The sequence below is a fragment of the Scomber japonicus genome, chromosome 4 (genome assembly GCF_027409825.1).
Source record: "Scomber japonicus isolate fScoJap1 chromosome 4, fScoJap1.pri, whole genome shotgun sequence".
Taxonomy (NCBI): Eukaryota; Metazoa; Chordata; class Actinopteri; order Scombriformes; family Scombridae; genus Scomber; species Scomber japonicus.
This window is the reverse complement of record NC_070581.1, coordinates 18,749,523-18,774,923: the sequence shown is the minus strand read 5'-3', so window position 1 is coordinate 18,774,923 and position 25,401 is coordinate 18,749,523. Positions and strand designations below refer to the sequence as shown.

Below are 25,401 nucleotides of genomic sequence, written 5' to 3'. Positions count from 1 at the left end.
AACACCACTTATCTTTGTGCCAACTCTAATGTCCTGCAGCCCTTTGGCCCTCAGCAATATCCAAAGGCCATCTAAAGGATGCCCCAAATAGATCGGGACCGGGAGCAGTGCAGAGCAAACAAATACAAATACACAATGTGTAGGAGGAGTATTTGTTTCTGTGCAATGAATAAGAGTACAAGAGTGTAGTTGGTCCAGTGTGCATCTGCCCGTGAACAATCAATCTATGAAATCACCCTACATCAATATGGTCCTCTGCTGAGGCCATTGTGTGGGGGAGGGCAAAATTGGTTTTGTAACAGTGTGTGTATTTTTATACATGTGTGTGTGTCTATGTGTGGATGGAAAATGGCTTTCTGCACTGCAGATATAATAACTTGAGGCATAAGGGAGAGGGTGGATGGGGGGGCAGTTCAATTACAATTTCCTTCCCTCACTCAGTCTCACTCTCTGCCAAGTAATTCATTTCAGAGGCAATTACCAATAGGGCCGCAGCCCAGCCTGCTCATCTAACTCAAATGGATGAACTGTCACAGCCGGGAGGGGGGGGCAGACAGAGATGCTTCAAGCTGCTCCACATACTCGCAAACGACAACACACCCGAGGGATGAGCAGCAAACACACTTTTCAAAGATAAACACGCTGACACATCCACACGGATATCTAGCAACACATCTAAATCCACAGAGACATCCTGGGGTGATAATCATTAAGATCACAGCAGTCTTGGATAATTATGATCTATGAGGGAAATATCATTGTATCTCACACAGATTGAGGCACTTCCTCTGAAGTGGGTTTCAGCAACAACAAAAAACACTTGGAATCTGTGCTGCAGATGGTGAAAAGAAGACGTAATCCTTGAAACAATCCTTGTAATCAGATCTATCCAGTCATTTTTAAATTGATTGATGTTGTTTTCTACTGTTCATGATTAACCACAAAACCTGTATCAATGCATTCAGGCAGTTTTTAACTTTGGAGAACAAGTAGTATTGTAGCTACATATATTTTTCTGTTATCTAAGTCCTTCAGCAACAAGGTTTTGTGAGTCTAGTTGGCTGTGAGAAAAAGGACCATGAAAGACGTGACTGCTGCCTGCCTGCTGACTCAAATTTAACTGTAATGGAATTACTTGCAATTACCCAGCCTCCCCACCAGCCCAGCCCAGAGCAACAGAGTCCCTGACTAAAGGCAAACACACACTGCAACATTCATAGTTTCCCCTTCAAAGCGATGCCCTCAACAGTGGTTCCAAAATATTTCAGGGAGGTCAGCCTCTGTCATGCTACATGTACACATCCTCTGCTAGATTTCTGGGGCAGATGAAGGGTCAAACCCATTTCAATTCCCTAAAGTTCAGAGGCAGAAACGGACATGAAATTGAAAAAGGATAAAAGTGTTGATAACAAAAAATGAAATGGAATTGACCTCCACTCTGACAGAGTACATGTTATAGAGGTCTGGCAGAGGGAAAATATAAATGAATAAGTAAAAAAAGAGATATATGAATTATATGATTTCCTTCTTTCTTTCTTTTTTTTTACAATGGTGGAAAAAGGTGTGTAACGTGCATGAGTGCAACCATGTCTGCAAACTGCACACACCTCTGCAGTAGGAAGTGAAACTCATTTATTATGATGTCCCAGTGATGAGGCATACATACAGAGAGAAAAAATAATACATGGATGATGCACTGTAATTTTGTTTAGCCTTAGTGATGCCTTACATTTCTCAATAATTTAAAAAACTATGTCAAATGAATTAATCACAACCAGTAGGGTCATTATATATCAGTGAAAATAAATCATATGCTACAGTATGCAACAATTGACCGTTTGGTTTGTCAGTAGGTTATTTGTTGGCTGGTAGTATACAGACACAGGCTGTCTTTGGGGTTGGTAGTAGGGGCGTTGTGGTCTTGTGTTTGTCTGATGCTCCTGATCAGGCAAAATAATGTCTATGTAAAGGCTTTAGTATTGATCTGCCTCTAGTCTCCTTGGTCCAGAGCATGCGGTATGATAGTCCGTATGCAGGCTACATGTTAAACAGGTAACAATCCACACCTTCTGAAGTTTGGAAAACCCTTCTCAAGAATGGCCTCGACTGTGAATTCTAGGTAATTAATTCCATCTCATATCAACTGATGTGCATTATGCGGACTATGTTATGTTGCTAGCTCAGTTTTCATAGAGAGAAAATAGACATTAGTATCCAAGAAGTAACTTTACTGGAGGAATAGAGCCTTCATTTGCTACTAGGATCAAAGAAATGATTCACTCTTAGCTCTAAGTCCATAATAATCTGTAGTTGGCTTTGAGGTAGATGAGAGTCTCCAGGTTCTTTGGTAAGATGCGGCCTCTCTCTGGCTGCAGACAGCGGCCGGCACTAGTGAAAATGCTCTCTACCACAGTGCCGCAAGCAGGTATGGTCAACGCCCTTTTGGCCACTTGGGCAAGTAGAGGAAAGTCAATTGATTTACGCCGCCAGTAATGCAAGGCCTCCTCATCTGTGGGTTCCTCTCGCAGGTAGATGGCCAACTCCTGCTCTAAGCTCTTGGCCTGTGTCATGGGTCTCTGCTTGATGAAAGAGAACAGCTTGCAGGGCCGAGAGAGTGAGGAGACTGGAGATGGAGCAGGGGCTGGAGGAGTCTGGGAATGAGGATGTAGGTCTGTGTTGTGGTCTGTGGGGCTTGAGGCTGTGGAATGTTTAGATAACTCCTCTATGAGAACTTGTCTGTGCCAGTCAGGGTTGCTGCTCCAAGTGAGCTTGAACTGGGGGTCCAAGGTGGTGGCAGTAATGTAGAGGGGGTCTTCCAGTATTGGGGCCAGCCAACGCTCTACAGCCTGGCTGAGGCCCACCAGGAGAGAAGGGCAGTGGGGGGTGGATGTCTCAGAGAGATGTTTCCGAAGGCCCAGTACACATGGCAGAGCCAGGCTGATGGACACATGTCTGTCTGTGTGTATGTCTGCATGTCGGTCTCCATGCACCATGTCCCAGGCCTCAGTGAAGGGCTCCAAAGTGTCAGTGAGCTCCCTCAGCAGGGCTCTCTCTGAAACACCTAATGCCAGTTCCCCTGGACCACTCATCTCCTCCAGGAACTCCACTGAGTCCAGCAGCCGCCGAAGCACCTGCATCAACACAAACAACAAAAGTTTAACATTTCTTTAACAGTGACTCACTTGTCAAACCATGGAAACACTTCTGTTCATGCAGAAAATCTACCATTAGTCAGTCACTGAATAAAAACTTTGTTGAAACAGTCACTTAATCACTCTATGCAATGAATATTATGGACATATACTGTATAGCAAATATGGCTTAGTATAGTAAAATTACATACCTTAAGCTGAGCAGCCCAGTCTCTTACTGAAGAAGGGGGATTACCTGATCCCCCTATCATCAGCCCTGGAACATCAAACACCTGGCTGAGTTTCTCCGGTGGGACAGCAGAGGTAATGTAGTTATAGAAACAGGCAGCCTTAGTCAGTGCAGAAGAGAGCTGTGAACAGGAGCGCAATCCCTCCCTGACACATTGTTCAAGAGAGCGAGAGAAACAGTCCACACGGCAAACACCCAGACCTTGCTCCCATGAGTCCTCCCATGCTCCCTCCTCTCCCCTGTCACCATGCCCATTCCTAATGTGCTCCTCTGCATCATTACCATTTTCCACTTCTTCTTCATCATCGTCATTTTGCTCATTAGCAAGAGTAGGTGATACCAGGAAACCAGGAAGACAGCATGGCTTTACTGTGGTTGTGACTGGGAAAGGGTCTGCAACAACACGAAATGCTCTCCCCGACACGCCATGAGAGTGACATACTTCATCAAAATCTGAAAGTACACGACTTCCAGAGCTGCCCTCGCTCAGAGGAAGGCATGCCAGGAGAGCTGAACGCATCTGCCAGTCAGATGTTAGAAAGTGGCAGGTAACACCGAGGTACCTACAGAAACACAGAGAGACGTGGAATAATCAGCAAGGGAGTAAAACTGAGTTGTCACTGTTCTGTTTTTGGTTGATTTCACCTCCTTACCCTGAGGTAGCTCCAGATAAACCCCTCCGGAGATCCAAGCTGAGACTGAGAGCATGTGCTGAGGACAGGGCCTGACGGGTTGCCAGCTGGGCCTGGTAGGCGTAGGCTGGGAGGAGCTGGCTCTGGATGTAGTGTTGGGGCTCCGGAGTGTAACGCGGCTCCAGCAGCTGAAGCAGCTCTCTGAAGCCGTGATTTTCCACTATGGACACCGGCTGCAGATCTTGTACGATCATCTTAGCTATCGCCTCAGAGATCAGAACCTATAGTGACAAAAAACAACACATATTACTGTTATCATAATGGATGATTTCAGTGCAAAGCCACAACAATAGCTGTAGCATTTCATTAAAAGTAGGTTAGTCATTTGCATCTCAAGCAATGATGGACTGTAACACACACCTGACGTGGGTCATGCCTGTCAAACTTGGTCACCCCTCCTCCAGAGCCTCCTCCTACTCCTCCCTCCAGAGTTCCCATTCCCACAACACCACCTCCTCCTCCCACTCCTGTACTGATGGGGAGAGTATAGCGGGTATTCCCTCCATTGGTGGTGGTGAAACTGTGCAAGGAACCAGAGGAGTAACCCTCTCTCTTCATGTCTTTCCTTTTCACAAAGTCATCATACATAGCCTGGTGCTTGCGCTGGATGGGAGAGAGACAAAGACATACAAAACAATGTTATTGATACATTTGATTCATTGTTTGTGTATACATGTCTACACCATACTGCCTTGCCTCAATATCTGTGAGAGGAGATATAGATAGGCTAATCTTTCCTTGTACAGAAGCAATAGACTGTCTTTACAGTCAGCTGACAATGTATTATTGCCTACATGAAAAATATGCTGTGGGACCAGCAGTTCCAGCTGATGATGACAGAGATATGACAAAAGCAAGAAAATGTATTCCTCCCCTCATGTCAATAAGGATACAATCCATTTCATTTTGAAGGCATTTACCTTGAGATGCGTTACGAAGTTGGACGTGACACTCCGCTTCGCCTGGATTCTGGTGCCACAAGCCTTGCAGTTCGACTCGATTTTGCCATTTTCACCCTCAAACACAATATTAAAGTAATCCAGAATAGATACCTTCGAAACTGACGCCATTGGAGCCAACAGTTCTTCTGCTCCGAAGTAAAATCAACTTGCGATCAAGGACAATCCGAGTCTGAGGGATCAATCTCACCTCGCCTCTTCTCTTCTCATGAGCGCAGGCCAGCGTGTTTACGTCCCAATCCCTGACCATACATCCAAAAAATCAATAAAAAAAATGTTGATGCCATGCGCAGACAAAAAATAATATATAATTCCAAGCAGGAGTTGCGTCGCTTGCACGTCCGAAATCGGCCACAATCTAGCAATACGGGCTGCTGCGGATGTCTGGGAACATCAATAATATAATAGAGGCTACATCCGTTGTTTCTGTGCTGCCATCCGCCGCTCGGACGCAAGTGAAGGGGGCAGAGCGCTGTGTTTCATGGAGGCAGACAGACAGTATTATAATTGGACCAGGAAGTACACACAATAAACCGGAGTTTCGGTCTCAATTTCGACAGTTCCCGGTAATGTTCGGCTGTCCCCAACCACGCTGCCTGGATTAGAGGGTGGTGGCACTCAATTATGCTGGTGTCTTCATAATAAGAGGAGGCAGTTTTGTTCCGATAGCATTCCCAACAGGATTTAAGATAGAGACCAGATTTCTGTATTGACAATAGAATTAAATTGGCTACTTATGTTTAATATAATATATATAAATCACACACATACATTAGAAACACTGTAAGGTTAAAACATTACAACAAGCATAATTTATTGAATTGGTTCAAAAGTTTCTGTTCATTTTATAAATACAGAGTAAAATACACATTTTATTGATCCTGAGTAAATCCTCAAAGACAGCATTCACAATCACATCCATCTTCTAATACACATCAGACAGTCAAAACAGCAGGAGCTCACATATAATGTATTGCAAATTAACTGTCAAGTAACAACTGCTACAGCGTTTATCTTCACTTAAAAACCCACCAGTTGGAGTTTGATGGGCTCTTGACACATCTACTAACTCCACTCTGTCACGCTCTGTGGCCGTAGATCAGATCACATTCAGCCTCCATTTGATTGTTATTTAGTCTGCCACCTTGTCCAGCTGAGCACCCAAGCTTTTCTCCTGGAGTGTGTGTTTCTCTTTCATGCTGTGCATCAGGTCTTGTCTGGCAATCAACACTGCAGTCTGAAGGGTTGCAATCTCAGCAGACAGATCTATTACTGTAACATGTCAGAAAACAGGAGGGAAGGTGAAGGATGAGGAAAGGGATTTAGAGCAGTACCCTTAAAACTAAAAACACAATAAAATTGAACATTTCTTCTTATATACCTTATTAGGAGTACAATGTTGTATGTTGTCTCAAGTGCTTTTCATCTACTTTTATGTAGTATGTGTCTTTTGTGTAGTACAACTTCATCTGTGGTGACTGATAAGAACAACAAGACAAAGCATGAGCTCTCAAAAGTCAATTGTTCTACTGTACCTGTATCTAAGTTTATTTTTCTATCCAACAGTATCACTGGATCTATTGTTGTGCACTTACATACAAGCTAAATTAGATTTCTACTTGCTGAATATACACACACATAAATTTATTGTAGCCCTGAGCCCTTAATACACCACGACTAAAGAAAAAAAAACAGACAAATTCAAATTAAACATTTTTCACCCATTTGACACATAACAAGCAACATAACAAATGTGTGACAAAGATAGAAATCAGGTAAATACAGACTGCACAAGCCAATATAGAAATGCTGCAAGTTGCACAAAACACTTAACTCACTTACTCAACCTGATATGAGATGTTAGCCTATATCCCACATGAAATCATTAAATCATGTGTTTTCAGTTTATTTGAAGGAAGGGAAATCAGAATCATGCAATAAGAATGTTGAAAGGAAAATCAGTCAGAAAACGAGCTAACAATGAAGTTTATTTTAAAACTTTGTTTGTTTTGTTTTATTCCTTTGCATTGTTTTCTAAAGGCTGCATATGTTGCAATATCGGTGATGCCTCCCCCCCAGATGTTTGATTGCTTGAAATCAAAACCAAAACCAAGTACAGACTAATTTGGAAATCGTACATCATACCTTGCTTGAATGATGACTGTGCTTGTTTAAGAGATTGTGGCACCAAAATCCCAAACCATTTCAGTGGGTCTTGCTGAGGATTCTGATCACTTTTTTTGACAGGAGGAACTTCTGGAGCTTTCTCACTACTTGCATCTTCACTAGTCTCTTTTTCTGTAACATCCTTTTTTGATTTGATTCTTCTCCTGACACCTGTGAAATGAAATAAAATAATGAATTAAAAATGTAATTAGTTCAAGGTGGATGTAAACAACACAGACCACAGCAGTTTCACCTTCTTCTTGAGGGCCAATATCCTCTATTGACCTATCATCTTTTCCAGAATCGCTACACTTTTGGGAAACTCTTTCTGCGCAGAACTCCATCTTCCCAGTATCCAGTGATCTGTAACACATAAATCCAAGTCACAAAAAATTCAATTGTGGTTGAAAAAAACCCTGAGAGAATGAATTTCCAAGAAACTTTTCAATTCCCCACCTCGCATGAACACAGACGAGCGGCTCAATCTCATTTGCGTATTGAAGAGCTGAGACCTGTTTGTTTCCCATGGAATATCGCGCCTTGGACATGGAAAACCATCCCTGTGGAGAACACTAAATGGTTACTTTACATTACAAATAGGCACTAAAGTGGGTGAGAGGATACAGGATAAAACATTAGGCTTTGAAATTTAAAAAACTGAGTATGAAAGAGTCAGAATAATCCTGAGACATCAGATAAGAAAAGGAGTATCTGCTGAGGATGTTGACGAGTGAACATATAAATTCAGGTTAGTGTTAAATTTTTTTAAAAAAAAGAGAAAGACTTGATATCAGCGGCAATGCTTATCTATATTTCTTGTGGAGAAAATCACAGGAGGACAGATTTGCTAATTTACATGTTTTAAGTGAAACATTCTTTCCCTTTATCAGCATATCTGAAATTATAAAGTAAAGCAAGCATTATGCTAAATATTTAAGAATGTATATACAATTGAGACCATATTTGAAAATTAACTTAATATTATAAGAATTCTCTCTATATATGGTATACGTCACATTAGAGCTGCAGCTTAAATCTAATTTCATTAGTGACGTGAAGATTATCTTGTTAATTAATTGATCAATTGTATAGCCTGATAGGAAGTAGTGCAAAACTGCCAGTCTCCCAGTGTCCATGTTGACACATTCAAATGGCTTGTTTTGACTGGTGGACTGACGACAGTACAAACCCACAGATTTTCAGTAAACTACCATTCACAACAACTAAAAGATAGTATATTCTTACATGTGAGAGGCTGAAATTGGTGAAAGATCTGGTTTTATTGAGATGAAATGACAGATAAGCTCTAGCGTTGTAAAGATTACAATGTTACCTGTTCTATGAGAGTGTTGAGAGTGGCTCGTTTCTCCTCCAGTAACTCCAGCTGGTCCATGAAACGGAGCAACTTTTCGTCCAGTAACAGAGAAGATTCCTCTAATTCCGTCACACCCATGTTTGCTTGTTGAACTAGTTTAAGTAGTTTCTAATACACACTTTGCAGTTGTTATCTCTACTACAAAATAGACGTTAAAGTAGACTGCATAGACTGATAATGGCTGTGACTGCAAAAGACGTTTACGACTTCCGCGTCGCATCATGTGACATATCACGTGATTACTGCATGTCCTTGGTTTCTTATTTTCCACGGTTAAATCAAGGAGTAAAATACCATTGTGTATCAGAATTTCCAAATTTCAAAGTATAATGCTAGATCATTTAACGTGATTTATGATTCAAAAGTAACACAATTGTAAATAAACCTGACAATAACAAAATTAATTCTCGTTGTCCTCGCCATTTCTATGGAACTATAGGTCGTAAAGATATTAATTTTCAAGCTACAGTAATCTTGTCAAATAATTTACATTTCTATACATAAATGAACGTTATATATATATCTACGCTATTAAGACTCACAAAAAAAAGGTAGTTCCCATACCGGGAGTCGAACCCGGGCCGCCTGGGTGAAAACCAGGAATCCTAACCGCTAGACCATATGGGACCGTGAAAAACGCTTGTTACCTCTACATTTTTGAAAGCATGACCATGTACAATCTGTATTGAAGTATTTTTGGCCAAGGTTTTCATACCAATATAGCTTTTAAAAGCAAAAATCTAATCTCTAGGTCTAGTCTATGTTCATTTAGGGGTCGTTGATATGAAAGACTTTGAGAATCACAGCTCTAAACCATTAAGGGTCCCCAATACATACAAGAAACAAGAGCAGCTCAAATAATACCTCAAAATAACCACAGGATGAGGGGCAGTCCCCTTGCAGCCCGGGGCTTCGTCTGATATATATATATATATATATATATATATATATATATATATATATGGTCTGGAAAATAATATGATGTGGAAAACAGTGGGACACTATCAGTCTTCAAAGATAACTGATTCCAATAGGCTGCTTAAGGAAGTCTTTCCTTCAGTTAGCACTTCCTTATTAGATATGATCAATCTGTCTTTGGTGACAGGATATGTACCACAGTCCTTTAAGGTAGCTGTAATTAAACCACTTCTTAAAAAGCCTACTCTGTTCTAGCCAACTATAGGCCTATAACCTCCCCTTGAGATCCTTAAACAGTTGCCTGTTAGATCTTAGTGCTGCCTTCGACACTATTGATCATCAAATCCTGTTACAGAGACTTGAACATTTAATTGGCATTAAAGGAACAGCATTACAATGGTTTAAATCGTATTAATCTGATAGATTTCAGTTTGTAAATGTTAATGATAAATCCTCCATGCAAAAAGTTAGATACAGTGTTGCTCAGGGTTCAGTGCTTGGACCAATACTATTCTCCTTATATATGCTTCCTTTAGGAAACATTATTTGGAAACACTCAATACATTTTCATTGTTATGCAGACGATACTCAATTATATCTATCAATAAAGCCAAATGAAAGCAACCAATTAACTAAACTACAAACATGCATTAAGGACATAAAGGCCTGGATGACCTGTAACTTCCTGTTATTAAACTCAGAAAAAACTGAAGTTATTGTGCTTGGCCCTAAACACCTTAGGAACACATATCTAATGATATAACTACTCTGGATGGCATTACTTTGGCCTCCAGTGCCTCTGTAAGGAACCTAGGAGTTATATTTGACCAGGATTTGTCCTTTAATTCCCATATAAAACACATTTCAAGGACTGCCTTTTTTCATCTGCGCGTAATATTGCAAAAATTAGACACATCCTATCTCAAAATGATGCTGAAAAACTAGTCCATGCATTTGTTACTTCTAGGCTGGATTATTGTAATTCATTATTATCGGGCTGTCCTGACAAGTCACTGAAGACTCTCCAGCTGGTCCAGAATGCAAAAATGCTGACAAAAACTGGAAAGAGAAATCATATTACTCCCATTTTGGCTTCACTGCATTCACTTCCTGTAAAATCTAGAATTGAATTTAAAATCCTTCTCCTCACTTTCAAAGTTCTTAATGATCAGACTCCATCATATCTTAAAGAGCTTATAGGACCTACCTACCAGAACACTGGGCTCCCACCATGGTCCCTAGTATCTCTAAAAGTAGAATGGGAGGCAGAGCCTTCAGTTATCAAGCTCCTCTCCTATGGAACCATCTCCCAGATTCGGTCCGGGGGGCAGACACCCTCTCTACATTTAAGAGTAGGCTTAAAACTTTCCTTTTTGATAAAGTGTATAATTCATTAACACTCATGTGCCACTAATGCATTCAATAACCTAAACTTCTTCCCCGAATTATCTGTGTTTTCTCGTCTGACGGGTAGCTGGGTCTGTCCGGATGACAGATTCCAGCACCGGACCTTCAATATTGATTTTCATGTGCTTCTCTCTCCTCTCTACCCCAACCGGTCGAGGCAGATGGCCGCCCACTTTAAACGTGGTTCTGCCTGAGGTTTCTTCCTGTTAAAAGGAAGTTTTTTCTTGCCACTGTCGCCAAGTGCTTGCTCATGTTGGGTCTCTTTAAAATGAAAACCTGAAGAGTACGGTTTACAACCTGCTCTATGTGTAAAGTGCCTTGAGATTACTTTGGCGCTATACAAATAAAGATTAATTGATTGATTGTTAGTTAGTTAAATGAAACGCTTCGTGCAATCAATTTCGGTATTTTCTGTTGGATTTACCTAGCAAACGGTCGAGTAATTCGCAGTCTTCTACCAGAATGTCAAATGAGGTCATACTGTTGACTGCTTTATAATGGCTTCCGTCCCGCTGGTGGATATGACTCCCAGTAGCTCGCCGTGATCGTATAGTGGTTAGTACTCTGCGTTGTGGCCGCAGCAACCCCGGTTCGAATCCGGGTCACGGCAGGGAATAAGATCCCTGACACGGCTTGGGACGAATTTTTTTCCCCCGGTATTTTGTTGAAATGAATAAACATTTGTACACAGTTTAGGCAGCCAGTCACCAAGCAAAACTCTTTGATAATTAGTCTTAGTGGGTGGGTGTTTCAGCTTACTGGGTGTACTTTGTTTGGATATTTCGTTATTTCGTTATATTAGTATCTCATTATCTCATGGACAGGTTGTACATTAGATCCGCGTACAATAATGTTATTAGAAATACTCCAGCCATGTCAAGGTATATTATAGGTTTACCACAAGTATTTATATGCAATATAATGTACATTTATCTGTGTGTGTGTGTGTGGGTATAGCCACCTGAAAGTGAAAGATGTGCTGGTTAGAAATACATTTCTAAAAACATTCGCATTTACATTCAATACCTTCATATGAAGTGCCCCAAAACACACTACAATAACTTGTAAAGAGATATTGAGAGATCGATATGATATTGTGATATTTATGGCTCTGCATCAGTCGGCACACGTTTCATGTCCCCATGGCTGTATGCTGGGGACGGTCATTTTAAGTAAGACACATATTATCATTGGTGGTTCCCAACGACGACGGTCATGTTCCGAGATGAACAACCAATCAACGAGCCCATAGATCGCATGTGCCACTGGCTCTATGCATACAGTTCTCTTATTGGTCATAGTAATCTCAAGTACCCGCCCTGTGCTCCAGTCAGTTCCGCGTTTGAGTTTTTCTGATGTAGTTAGAGAGCAGCGGACACTTTGATCATTGATATTGTTGCATGTAGTTAATGCTCTTTATTCCATACAGAAGTTGAACTTTTTGCAGCTGGACTCATCGTTTGGTAAATCTCTGGTAAGGACAAACACACACTCATAGCATTATGCATAACAAGAAGCCTTTGCCTATTATTGAGCTCCAAAATAAATGTATAACTACTTAATGCATTTCAGTGCAGTGCAGGGAGTGCACAGACAGCCAACCATTAAACTGACATATGCATTGTGTGTTGTTATAATGAAACTGTAAAAATGTTGTAGATGTTTTTATTGAGAGTGCTGTCCATCCTTTTATTAAACAGATGATGGATACGGCTTCAACAACTGGAGTTCTTCACCCTTACTGGCCAAGAGACCTTTTGATTCCCAACTATGTGGCCAATGATCGATCTATGTCAGAGATCCTGGTGTTTCTGTTTTCCGTGTCGGGGGGTTTTCTACTTGTGACCTGGCTGATCACTGGGGCCACTGGTAGACTGGGGACATGGAGGCGTCTGGCTGTGTGCTGGTTTGCGGTTTGTGGTTTTATCCATGGTGTCATTGAAGGCTGGTTCTCACTGTATTATGACATTATTCCAGGAGACCAGAGTTTCCTCTCGCAATTGTGTGAGTACAAACAGGAAAAACATGTTTTTTTAAAAAGTAACATAAATTGTTATTCTATATATTGGAAGTGCTTGTTTCATTAATAGATTGCATATTTCTCTTTCTCAGGGAAAGAGTATTCCAAAGGAGACAGTCGATATGCAATGTAAGTTCATCACTGCACATAATTATGTTTAAGTGTTGCAAAAAAACAAAGCTGTGAATAACTGTACCATGCATGTTTCTATTCTGTCCAGAGCGGATAACTTCACTGTGTGTATGGAAACCGTGACTGCATGGTTATGGGGACCATTCAGCTTTTGGGTTGTGTTTGCCTTCTTGACTAACAAGCCCTACAGATTTGTTCTGCAACTCATTATTTCATCAGGTAAGATGGTGCAATTACAGTCACTATGATTTTGTAATGTGATGGTAAATGATTCAAGTATGGACGAGTTACAGGCCACACTTTGGTTGTTAAACTATCTTTAGCCTGACAAATAAATTGTAAAATCCAAGCATCTTTTGACTTCACAGGACACAAGACATACAGTCGGTCCATCTCTACACTTCTCAAAATCCAATACATTTGCTGTTTCTCATATCTTTGTTAAGTCTTGTCACAAAATCTTTTTCCAGGTCAGCTGTACGGAGTAGTGCTTTACTTCTTCACGGAGCACAGAGATGGCTATTCTCACAGTGAGCTGGGACACCCAATCTACTTCTGGTTCTACTTTGTGTTCATGAATGTGCTGTGGGTCATCATACCACTGATGCTCATTGTGGACGCGTGGAGGCATCTGTCAGCAGCCCAGACACACACAGACAACACAAAGTCACACAAGTCTAAGAGGAACTGAGGAGCCACAGGAAGAACTGAGACTTTGACTGTATGGCACTGACTATAGAAGATACATGGGACAATGCCACTAAAGAGGCAATACACTAATACACAAGTGTTGAACAGCAGTGTTCAGAAACAATCTGATAATGCAAATGAAATGTTTAATTTTTTAAAGTTGGAAATGTTGCGTGGTGTCATTGTGTACCTGTTGAATTAAGTGCCTGCCTTTTAAATTTGAATATCCAATAATTGTCAGCAAACTGAATTACATTTTAAAGTGCAAATGCTTCTCTGTTCCTATGACAAACAGGCTTTGAATGTTTTCTGACTTAGTGGAGCTTCAGGCAGAGGACCAAAATAAATCTTTTTTTCTCAACACCATGTTCATTTTATTTATTTTTTCACACAACTCCATGGTAGATCTAAAGTTCTAAACATTAGATCAGGTGCCTTTTTCTCACCTGGATCCCAGACCTAAGTATCTGGTTGAGGTATTAGTGTTAATTGTTCACAAAACAACTGCTAAGATTCACAGCAGTATGAGGTGTAACTATAATCCATTTAAGTAATTATAGTTAATTAAATGTGAATGCTGATGAACACTCACAGTTTTGTTCTCAAATCTTAATTTCTTTTTCTTTTTCAATCACTAACTAGCCTACTGCATACTTTCAATGACAGAAACCATTTAAATATCAAAATGTTTATTTCTCATAGGACACCTAACTTCTCTGTAGCATAGCCCAGTGATATATACCTTTTTTTTAAGTATTACAATTTATAATGTAAAGTTTATGAGAGGTATGTTTAAAAGTCGATATCTCAAAAGCTAGAAGTGCTTAAGCATTCATACTTCCTTGACAGATGTCCCATGTGCATATGCTTAACTCATGCAACCAAATATCAGCCACACTGCATGAGTGTGTAACATTAGGGAGCATTACTGTGTGTTAATTGTGTTGTCTTTCATAAAATAAAACACAAGTTGTTGATGGCATATTGAAGCAAGGCACCAATATCATTAGTGAAACACCACCATAATTTCATTCAAAATTTCAATTTAATTCAACAAAAGTGCAGATAGGGATGCTGGAGCATTTTCAGCAATACTTTAACATTTCAGCTGTAGTTTCCGTAGAAAGTGCGTTTGAGTAATCTCAGTTACTAGTTAACACGTGTGGAAATCATACTGGCGGGGGGGCATTACCACTGATCATAGTAAGGGTAAGCTATAGGCTACTGCTGGTCATTTGCCTTCATTTTTGAGTCCTTTTTTATCGGGGTTGCTTTCCATTCATTTCAGTAAAGTTGTTGTTAAACTAAATTATGAGACGAATGAAACAGAGTAAACTTCTTGTCACGTCTTTATTAAGTTATTTACAGGGTAAATGTGTATTATGTGACTTTTGCTTCTAATGAACCACGAAGCTAAGACAAAAAGTAGGAGCTCTTATTTAGTTTTAAACGACAAAAATATACAGGGGAAACGCTCACTCCATATATTCTGTATATGCAATATACACTTGACCTATTTGTAAACTGATTTAAGAACAATTCATTTCCGTTATAGATGCTCACATCTCACTACCTACAAAATGAGATCGATATAGCTAACCGATACCGTGCCGAAATAGCTCAGTTGGGAGAGCGTTAGACTGAAGATCTAAAGGTCCCTGGTTCGATCCCGGGTTTCGGCATTTTGCCTTGATGCGGCACTCCTGTGTTGTGATGACATACCATCGGCTGTATGGGGTTGATAGTTAGAGACCGACACCTTGTGGTTAACTAGAAGAACTACATTTAATTTTTGCATTCTGTGGGCTTTTTTAGTGGTTGCAATACCACCTTGATTTCACTCCCAGACGACTAGTATATTCATTGCTCCAAAGCTTTCCACCTGTTTTTTGGTTGTTGTTTTTTTTTTAAACACACATTCAGTCAACTCACACACAAACATGTTCATGAAGGCTGCAAGTTTTTCAGTGGCTGTACCGAGGTAACCTTGCACTCTTACATCTTACATTCTCTATTTTTGTTTCTTTGTATATATATATATATATATATATTCAAACTTAACTTTAATTATTTTACACTCTACAGCCAAGTACAATTGGCACAGACTCAGCAATGTTTAATTGGGACTAAATGGTAGGCTACACTTTTAGTTTTTTTGGAGGGAATAGATAGAGAATAGTTGAATACAAATATGTAGGACACAAATAGAAAGTAACTAAAACATCTAGATATAACTCTTAGCTAGATAAAAACTCTTGGAGGACCATCACAAAAGGTAATAATTATGTATAGCATGGTGGTTAAGTCAGCAACTATGTTTTGTAAGACAAGAGTGAGATATTCCTTATGGTTAAAGATAAAAAAGTGCGCTCTGCATGGATCAGAGGACCCTAGATAGAAATGGATGTTAAACGTACAAGTTAACTACATTTAACTCTACAAAATAGAGACCAAGACATTGATTGCTTACATTTGAAAGTGCATTAACAACTATATTTCTCCTACATTTTTGGGAAACTTCAAAAGAAGACTCCACACTGTGTAGTGTAATTATGTAGCAGTTTGTCATCCTAGAAAACAGAGAGAATGCCAGATGCTAATGTTTGTATCAGTTCAAACAATCTAGCAAATCATTTTTAGTTACTAGTAATTATTTGTGTGTATGGTTCAGTTTTTTATGCAAAGTACATAATAAAATTCCAAATTTTGGATTTAATGAACTATCTTAAGTAGTAGCAGTAAACTAATTGCTCAGTTTGTAGTCCCCTTGCAGTCTTATGAATTACTGCAGAAAGCAATGTGTAAAAGTAGTTGTTTAAACAGAAGTTTGAATAAATAAAGTGAAAATTACTTTGCAGGAAACAGTAGAGTTCAGCCATCTGTAGCAATAAGACTTTAGTCTTGTATCAGCTATGTGAGAGTGTGAAGATTCTTGGAGGACTTTAGTGTTTTCATTTGGTACAGAATACAGTCGTTCCAATCTAGATCGTTTGTGTTTGGCCATCAAGGCAACAGATCTGTTCCTCAACAGAAGAAATAGCATGACTTTTATCATCAAGATAAAATGACAACGGGTAATTTATCTAACCTAAACACCCTAACACAATGTATTTATTGTTTTCCAAAATGCATGCAACAGGCAATAACAGGTACTAAATATGGACAGAAGGTGACAGTAATGTATTTATTAAATCACTGGTTACCTATGCTTTACATCTGTGTAAAGGCAAAAGGTCTGTTGAAACATGTTAGTAGATTCACAGTCCAGACATGACTTCAGTCACATGTACATGCACCCTGCAAATATTGATTGTTGTGTTTCCTGTAACTACACAAGTTCCTCCTGCTTCAGCAAGCAGTGCTGGCCACAGCATTTCATTTAGTTTATTCAACTTTTTTGATATGCCCATGACATACGGGTTATATTTTTCCTGCATGATTATTCCTGGGATTATTGGCCGGCTAAATGAGAACCACAGTCTGCATTTTTGAATGGGATGCAGCTGATGTTGCTTAATTGAGAAGGGCCAAAAGGATGCAACTGACTCAGCAGGGCTGGCCTGCAGTAACTGAGAGGAAGCTGGAATAACACATCACAAAGGATGAGTTTGCACTGTACTGCAGAAGGACCCGTGGAGAGGAAACATCTATCCGGCTCCTCAATCAGTTGCTCATGGAGTTCAGGAACAATGCCCTAGGTGAATTGCTGCCATTCATGTGACTATCACTAATATAAATAGCTAAATTCAATTTAATTTGAATTTTTTACATAGGTGTACATTTATGCTACTTTTTCCTCAAACACAGAAAACACAATTTAATTTCTTCGAAAGGTAGTGTTTGATACTGAAAACTAAAAATGTAGATATGGTAAGATGACAATTAGATGACAATCCTTGTAAGCAGCATTGAACTGGAAGAAAAGGGGAAATGGTCACCCTAGCTAAACATTTTGCTGAGTCTCAGTCCCAACTGTGCATTTGTCTCTTTTTCTCTACTTGCTACATCTTTAAGTGCCTTCAAAGCAGCAGGTGATTCTGGCTGGAGCTTCAGCAGTTCCTTAAATGCCTGCCTGGCCTCCTCCAGCTCATTCAACATCTGGCATGCCTGGCCCAGCCGGTACCAAGCTTTAGCCCCAGCTGGTTCCAGCTGTGTGGCCTTGGCAGCACTGGCCTTAGCCCGCTCTGGCTGCTTCAGTTTGAGCTGGCACAAGGACAAGTTTGAGTGGAGCTCAGCTTTGATGGTTCTGAATTCATTAGCCGAAGGAAGGTGCTGTGTTTCATCACTGGTGTGTGTGTCTCTTTGTTCCACCGCTTCTTGTCCTTTATTCTCCGCCTCTCTGATACGACCATACAGCGTGATGAGGAGTTTAAGGGCCCGACTGTAGCTGTCTGCCGCCCCCCACATATCCCCACTCCTGAACCTCACTCCACCCCTTTCTTTGTGTGACTTTACCCACTCCCATTTTTCAGCAGGAGACATCTCCCAGGATTCCTTGCCTTGTGTGAAAGCTTGGAGTTCAACTGTGGCACATAAAGGCAGCTTTTCCTCTGCAGGTTGAGTAATTGAGACATTTGGTCCATTTTTCACTGGAGAAAGTAGAATCTGAGTAGCAAAATGCAATAATTAGACATTTCATCTTGCCTGCCTGAAAAAAACTAGATGAATATATTGTGCATATTCAATTGTTTGAGTCTTCAGTCTGTGCTTGTATCAAGTTCAATAAAAATGAGTTTACTTAAATAGCTTCCAGAAGAAATGGCTGTTACTCAATGAGCTTTATTGCGAGGGAGCCAATGCAAAATGTTACCCATCTGGGATTTTAAATATATAATTTTTAGACATTGTGATCCCTGTCATGTTTCTTTTCAGCTATTAACTTCACACTCTAATCTCTGTCAAATTAACTTCCTCACAAAAAATATTTTCTTTCTGCTGTAATTAGTCTGAATAAGGAACATAAAAAGGTTACACCAAAAAGATCAAATAAATGTAAGAGGGGATTGTTATAAATATATTTACTATGTTATTTAGATTGGGGCTGGGTAAAAGGCAGTTTTTACTTGAATTGAACAAATAATTTTGTAAAAAAGAAAACACATCATGATCATATCACCAAGATCTAACAGGATTGTCTACAACAAGGATGTGCTTTTACCCTTACCTCACATTTTTCTCCAGCTCTCATCCGTTCCACACACGCTTCTGTGATATCACATTGACCCTCCCCTAGCCTCAGTGTAGTCCAATCACCCAGCGGGACCTGCAGCACTGAGTCATGACACCTTGGAAAGGCTGTGGCCACTGCTTCTGTAATGTCAGGGTCTGACTGGTCTGGTTGAACTGATATCTTTTCATCATCTTTTTCAGATACTGAACTCTCTGCTCCATCCATGTCAGCATTGAGACGCGCTCGAACACGACACAGTGAGCCCAACCTTGGACAGTAACTGGATGAATGTGCTAGAAAACACAATAAGAAATAATTGGTATAAAAATATAGACAGAATATTAATAATTTACTGTAGTTTGAAGAATAATGTTATGTCAGAAAATGCATAATCTCCACAATAGTCTGTTTACTACCTTTGCGTGTCCACTTTTGCTGGACCTTCCAGAGTCCTCGGGGACACACTGACACCCAGGAGGTGACATCAACACCATCATGATCACTATTACCATGCAGCTCCTCTAGAGGGTGAACAGGATCCATCACTGGGGTCATAAAAATATCAAAACACAAATAAAAGATGATCATTTCTAGTGTTCAGACATTTAACAATAATGACAATACATTATTGTTTTCATACAGTGACGTTTGAGAGTAATGACTGAATCAAAATATTAGTGCTGCAAATAACCCTTTTGTCTAGTTCCAAGGAGTGATTCCAGAGAAAACGTAAACATATTGTCAGATAAAACTGGAGCAGTTAAAGCAGTGGCTTGCAGGCATGACCAGTACTAAGCCAGATATGTTTTTTATAGTGAAGCTTAAATAATTTAATCAAATTTGGTTCCTCTCCTATCTTGAAATAAACCATACTATCAACAACACCACTAATCCCAATACACATACTATAATAATGTGTTTTTATTTTGTATTTTTAATATTTTAATAGTAAATAGTAGCCTACTCAGCATGGTTAATCTTTTTTCCTGTTTTTACAATAACTGTCAGTTATCAAATGTTAAGCCTGATAATAAGGACATATTTCCCAATCACAGCAATAAAAACAGCTGAGAAACGTTCATTTTAAATCCTTACAATAAAATAAAATAAAACAGTCTTAACTTTAAACATGTTGAGAGATAAAACCCACACCTTACACGTGTTAACCACAGGAGTTAGCTAAACCTGGTCACAGTTTCAAGTCACTATTTCAGAGCAATGTGTCACACAGGCAGAGAAATTAAAGTGCAATTAATTTGATAGAGAGGCGACGTTTCTCTGGTATAAGTATTTGATAAAGCGGATAGTAAAGCTAGTTCTCCACATGAATTACCCTATGGTGCTAACGAAAACACATGTTAACAAAAACAAAACTAGCATTGGATAGAATCAGATAGCTATCAAAACACACCGCTGTACTTCATAAATCTAGTGATGTGCAATGTGTTACTTAAATCGTCCTACTTACCTCATTCAACAAGTACTATTTCAAATATTGGGCGTCGCAAAGTGCCTGATGGTTAGGACGTAAACACATTTCCATAGACTGTAAATAAGGGACCATCACTACCGGTCCGGTCCTCTTCTTCTTCGCTTTTCTCTCTCTCGTGTTTATAGGCGCATTACCGCCACCTATTGTACCGGGTAGTCACATGATTTTATTAGATGGATATATGGATGTATAGATGTGTAGATAGATAGATGTATGTATGTATGTAACTTAAGTATGCATGTATGTATGTATGTATGTATGTATGTATGTATGTATGTATAGATGTATAGATAGATAGATAGATAGATAGCCCCGGGGAATGTCCTAGTCTAGTAGTAGTAGTAGTAGGCTAGTAGCAGAAGCAGTTTTGTAGTTGTAAAAAGATTTTGTGCATGTGTAATAAAGTTTTGTAGTTGTAAAAAGATTTTGTGCCCGTGTAAAAACACTTTGTGCATGTGTAACACAGTTTGTGTTCTCTTTAATGTATTTGTATAATTGTAATATGATATTCTGAAATATTGCCTCTGAATGTGTCCCCTGGCAGTTGTCATTGCACTGAATTGTATTGCACTGTACTGCATTGTATTACTTAATAAAGTTTTAAAAAATGTATTAATTAATAAAAAAGAAAAAATGTGTAACACAGTTTTGTAGTTGTAAAAAAAAGATTTTGTGCATGTGCTGCTTTTTGATTGGATGGTAGGTTGGCACATGGGTGGTAGAGTGCCAATAGGTACTCTAATGGGTGGGCACCGGGTTGATTGGCAAGTCAGTAAGCAACATGCTGATTGGTTGGCTGTTCATTCAGCCGTCAAAACAGGGTCAAAATCGTCAAAATTCGTACTTGTAACTTGAGGTTTGTAAACTTGTAACTTCAGGGTCGCACTTGTATGTGTGTGTCCGTCGGATTTAGTCTTACGCATGCACAGTGTTTTTACCATAGAGATTTTTACACGGGCACAAAATATTTTTACAACTACAAAATCTTTTTGACCCTTATTTGATTCCATAAACTACCGTCACACGCTACTGTATATGAATGACTATTTGCTCAATTTTATATTAACTTTGACTGACTACCAATAAAGATATGTTTCCGCCCGGTCTCGAACCGGGGACCTTTCGCGTGTTAGGCGAACGTGATAACCACTACACTACGGAAACTGCATATACTCCGTTATATACATGTCATAAAACATAAAAGAAAAGAAAAAAGGACTAAAACAATGTACTGAGTCGTCCATTCATTGAGCTTTTATTTGAATATTAGAATTTGTACAGGACTAGTACTGCAGACCAGGTATTATATATCTCTTTGTATAATATCACAATAAGACTGGCTTAAATATACAATCTTGTGCTAACTCAAAGTTTTGGCTGATTAATCAGAATTATCAGTGACTGAGTAATAATTCTAGTAGATTTGTTACATAAGTCAAACTTTTCTTGAAATGAAGATATGAAGTCAAAACAAATGAACTGAAAACAGTTTTGGAAACTTTTTTTGATGCGACGACACACCTGATAGAAAATTTCTCTGTGATACTCAGGCGGGGAGTTCCTGTCGTCTGAAATGAAGCCAATGCGGAAGTGACTTAGAGCTGCATTCTATCAAAAGGCCACCAGGGGGCGATCGTTTTGTGTCCAAAAAGACTTCCGGCTCTATACAAGTCAATGGAGAATTCACCAATTTCTCACTTGATTTTTAACCTCAGTAAACGTTTTCAAAATGTGTTTATGGTCTCAATCGCTAGTTTAAAGCCTTCTTCAATGCAGTCTGTTGTTCATTTGTGAAATTTTGGCCTCCCTGATTTTATATTTGACGATAAAGCAGGGTATGCATTGGGGGCGTGGCTACGTTGTGATTGACAGGTTGATTGACAGGCTCAGGAGGGCAGACAGATAGACCCTGCCGTGAACTTGTCTCACATCGACAGTTTTTCTGAGTTCAGAGTTTTGTTTTACATTTCAGTCGCCTAAAAATGGTTTGTTCGGCTTTTGGATGTGCTAACCGATACACAAAGGATTCTGATATTCAGCTGTTTCGGTAAGTAACATTGCATTTCCCATTCAAAATGACTTGCATTTTATTTTAGCCAAAATTAGTATTAATATCATAGTTAACATTAACGTGCATTACTGACGAAGAGTAAAGTTTAAGTTACGAGTCACCATGTGCTAACCTGCGGGATCATCCCTATTTTACCCGCTTTGTATGTGACCGGGGAACCTTATATAACCTTAGGTCTATATACAGTCTTATATACAGTCTATGATAGGGATGATCCCGTCTACAGTTAGCCAGTTAGCTGAGTTAGCCGCTGAGCTAGCAACCATAGACTGTATATAAGAAAGGGCGCGATCAGGGAACAAAGGACCCGGGGAACATAGCATAGACTGTACATAAGAAACCATGGTGATACTGTTAATCTGAGGAGGAGAACTGTGTTGCTGTTAAAATTTAAGTAAAGATAATGCTTATTATGTGAAAACATTTTTACAAACAATAAACACACATGTGCAATAGTAGAGTGTATGGGGAAATATATGTGTAGAAGAAAAAAGTTAATATTTCATATACAGTGGTGTGATGCATATATTGAAAGGTTGGAGTCGAGTCCCTAAGTGGTAAAATGCAGATTTTTGGGTCAATAGTTGAAGTTAATGTAAAGGTTAAGTTTAAGTAAGAAGTGATTATGATTAGTCTGCAGAAAATAACTTTAGCGAGTTAAACATCTATCTTGACACTTCAGCAGCAACTATCAGTAGTAAGTATTTCTTTCTTTCTTTCTTTCTTTATGTAAAATAATCAGAAAATAATCATATTAATGATAAATAACGTAAATAACTGAACAAATATAATTCCACTAAAATCAAATGTAATACTTTAACTCCTACAATTTCAGACATTTTAAGACATTTTTAGACCTTCAATATCAAAAACTGAACTTAAAACATGTTAAGACTTTTTAAGGTTTCATCCTTTCAAATTGTCTCATGTAATTTTTACCGTCTTTAATTTTTAACTTCTGCTTAAAACAGAAACAATGATCCTGATTTGAAATTCTTTCTGCCATCCTTCCATCAGTCTCAGTGAAAATGAACACAGTAACAGAGTTTAGCGATAGCGGTCTGCTCCAGGCTTCATATGCATTGAAGTTCATACAGAGGCAGCTAGTGGACCTCTCAATGCTATGTGAGTCCACCGTCCAGAGAGAACTGATCTGTCCTCAGTTCTTCGTCGACCTCCAGAACAAACTGGAGAAAGTCCTCCATGAAGTAGGTGTTTCAATTTCAACCATGTTTCTTTTTTCCAAACTGATTTTAAGAAACATGCACAATCCCTTTGTTTATAGTGCATACTTTATTGTATTTAGTTGACTCATTTATAACAGAGATTTTGTCTCTTTTGTTTGTTTGATTTAGACCCGCTCAGTGTGTTGCCCTCCACCCAGAAAACCACAGGAGGGTGACTTTGATGTCATTAAACAGTTCAGCGGTGGCAGCTTTGGGTGAGTAAGACTTCTTTACATTCTAACAGACTGTTTGGACTCCACACAGAGTTCAGTCCAAACACAGAGAAACGTCATACTGAAGAATGTTTTAGTTTCTCATTAAATCAGAGCTGATGTTCAGTAGTAGAACCTGCTCATGTTTCCTTTTCCTTCTTGTGCAGATCTGTAAACCTTGTGCGCCACAGACAAACTAGTCAGGCTTTTGCCATGAAAATCATCAACTGGCGGAACCTGAAGAAAGAGCAAGACATTCGTCAGGTGTTGGTGGAGAGAGCCATCCTCTCCTACACAGAAAACCAGTATGTTGTCTCAATGTTTTGTGCATTTGAGATTAACACAGACCTCCGTATAGTCATGGAGTATGTAGCAGGTAAGCAGGTTGTTTGCTTAGACAGGGATAGAACAGATAAATGAGCTTTAAACTGAATTTCCTATATTATCTATGGAGCCCATCCATGCTACCCACCCAACACACACTGAGAACATGTCTCTTCCTGTCCCTCTAGGTGGGGATTGTGCCTCCTTGCTGGAGCAACGGAAGCGCTTTTCCTCAAAGATGAGCAGAATCTATATTGCAGAGACTACCATGGCTCTGGAATATCTACACAGCTATGGTATCATCCACAGAGACCTGAATACTGCTAAGTGAGTCATCAATCTGTCCCATCAATCTGACATGTTCACACCAAGAGCGTTGATGCGATTTTCGTGGCATCGCGTCCATCGCGTCGCGTGTGATGCGTGTATCGCGCCGCAAGGCGATAAATCGCGTCTTTGCATTGACTTTACATGTAATCTCGACACGCGACATCGCGTCATCGCTCTTGGTGTGAACACCCCTTTAGAGTTTGGTGTGTAATCTAACATGAGACATGTTTCTGCTTTCCTCTGTTATAGCATGTTGATCACTGCCACCGGCCACATCAAGGTGACCGATTTTGGCCTCTCAAAAATAGGTCAACTGAACATAGCGCAAGATGTTCCGCAAGCACCGGTAATCAGGATCGTGCAGGAATTCACGGACAAAGAGGTAAGTCTTTGATTTTTCTCTTCTGTGCTTATTTGAGCTCAAACCTGGATCGTTGTTCTAATCATTTTGTGTTTCCTACCTTCAGACAGCGGGCACTCCTTGTTATATGGCCCCAGAGGCCATACTAGAGGTGGGGTACGGAAAGCCTGTGGACTGGTGGGCCCTAGGTTATCATCCTCTTTGAGTTTCTGGTGGGTGAAACTCCATTTGACGGGAACGACGTTGATGACCTTTTCGACCACGTGATTCAAGGTAAGAATCTTTACATCAGTTCATCTCTTTCTGGCTCAGTGACAAATAAGGGTTGTCATTCAAATGTGATGTGCCATTCAAAAATATCTTAAACATAGTTTTAAAAGCAGCATCAGATTTGTTCAAATGTACACTTAGTATTTTTGTTGGTTTTATGTCATTTGAAATTACATTTGCACCATTGTTTTACCAAAAGTAAGAC

The 25,401-nt window shown here is 39.6% G+C and overlaps 4 protein-coding genes and 4 non-coding genes across 8 annotated transcripts; 3 read left to right on the top strand and 5 right to left on the bottom strand.

Annotated features, from left to right (window-relative positions):
• Window positions 1-2,288: 2,288 nt before the first annotated feature.
• On the bottom strand, window positions 2,289-3,901 carry si:dkey-109j17.5 (zinc finger BED domain-containing protein 4). The gene is made up of 2 exons (XM_053317959.1): window positions 3,344-3,901; window positions 2,289-3,131 (listed from the first exon to the last, which is right to left on the bottom strand). The coding sequence occupies exons 1-2, from the start codon at window positions 3,899-3,901 to the stop codon at window positions 2,289-2,291; spliced, it is 1,401 nt and encodes a 466-aa protein (XP_053173934.1).
• A 1,915-nt stretch (window positions 3,902-5,816) lies between these two features.
• Window positions 5,817-8,758, bottom strand: ccdc115 (coiled-coil domain containing 115). Its single transcript, XM_053318283.1, has 5 exons — window positions 8,532-8,758; window positions 7,655-7,758; window positions 7,452-7,561; window positions 7,178-7,369; window positions 5,817-6,304 (listed from the first exon to the last, which is right to left on the bottom strand). The coding sequence occupies exons 1-5, from the start codon at window positions 8,649-8,651 to the stop codon at window positions 6,165-6,167; spliced, it is 666 nt and encodes a 221-aa protein (XP_053174258.1). The 5' UTR covers window positions 8,652-8,758; the 3' UTR covers window positions 5,817-6,164.
• Window positions 8,759-9,128: 370 nt separating this feature from the next.
• trnae-uuc (transfer RNA glutamic acid (anticodon UUC)) lies at window positions 9,129-9,200 on the bottom strand. The gene has a single exon. It is a non-coding gene; the product is annotated as a tRNA-Glu (tRNA).
• A 2,236-nt stretch (window positions 9,201-11,436) lies between these two features.
• On the top strand, window positions 11,437-11,508 carry trnah-gug (transfer RNA histidin (anticodon GUG)). The gene has a single exon. It is a non-coding gene; the product is annotated as a tRNA-His (tRNA).
• Window positions 11,509-12,238: 730 nt separating this feature from the next.
• Window positions 12,239-14,099, top strand: ebp (EBP cholestenol delta-isomerase). Its single transcript, XM_053318281.1, has 5 exons — window positions 12,239-12,372; window positions 12,599-12,902; window positions 13,011-13,047; window positions 13,139-13,269; window positions 13,521-14,099. The coding sequence occupies exons 2-5, from the start codon at window positions 12,599-12,601 to the stop codon at window positions 13,739-13,741; spliced, it is 693 nt and encodes a 230-aa protein (XP_053174256.1). The 5' UTR covers window positions 12,239-12,372; the 3' UTR covers window positions 13,742-14,099.
• Window positions 14,100-15,349: 1,250 nt separating this feature from the next.
• trnaf-gaa (transfer RNA phenylalanine (anticodon GAA)) lies at window positions 15,350-15,422 on the top strand. Its single transcript has one exon. It is a non-coding gene; the product is annotated as a tRNA-Phe (tRNA).
• A 2,244-nt stretch (window positions 15,423-17,666) lies between these two features.
• On the bottom strand, window positions 17,667-20,453 carry fkbpl (FKBP prolyl isomerase like). The gene is made up of 4 exons (XM_053318277.1): window positions 20,379-20,453; window positions 19,327-19,455; window positions 18,905-19,203; window positions 17,667-18,345 (listed from the first exon to the last, which is right to left on the bottom strand). Exons 2-4 carry the CDS (start codon window positions 19,451-19,453, stop codon window positions 17,680-17,682), a joined length of 1,092 nt encoding a protein of 363 aa, XP_053174252.1. The 5' UTR covers window positions 19,454-19,455; window positions 20,379-20,453; the 3' UTR covers window positions 17,667-17,679.
• Window positions 20,454-21,493: 1,040 nt separating this feature from the next.
• On the bottom strand, window positions 21,494-21,566 carry trnav-aac (transfer RNA valine (anticodon AAC)). Its single transcript has one exon. It is a non-coding gene; the product is annotated as a tRNA-Val (tRNA).
• Window positions 21,567-25,401: the final 3,835 nt, after the last annotated feature.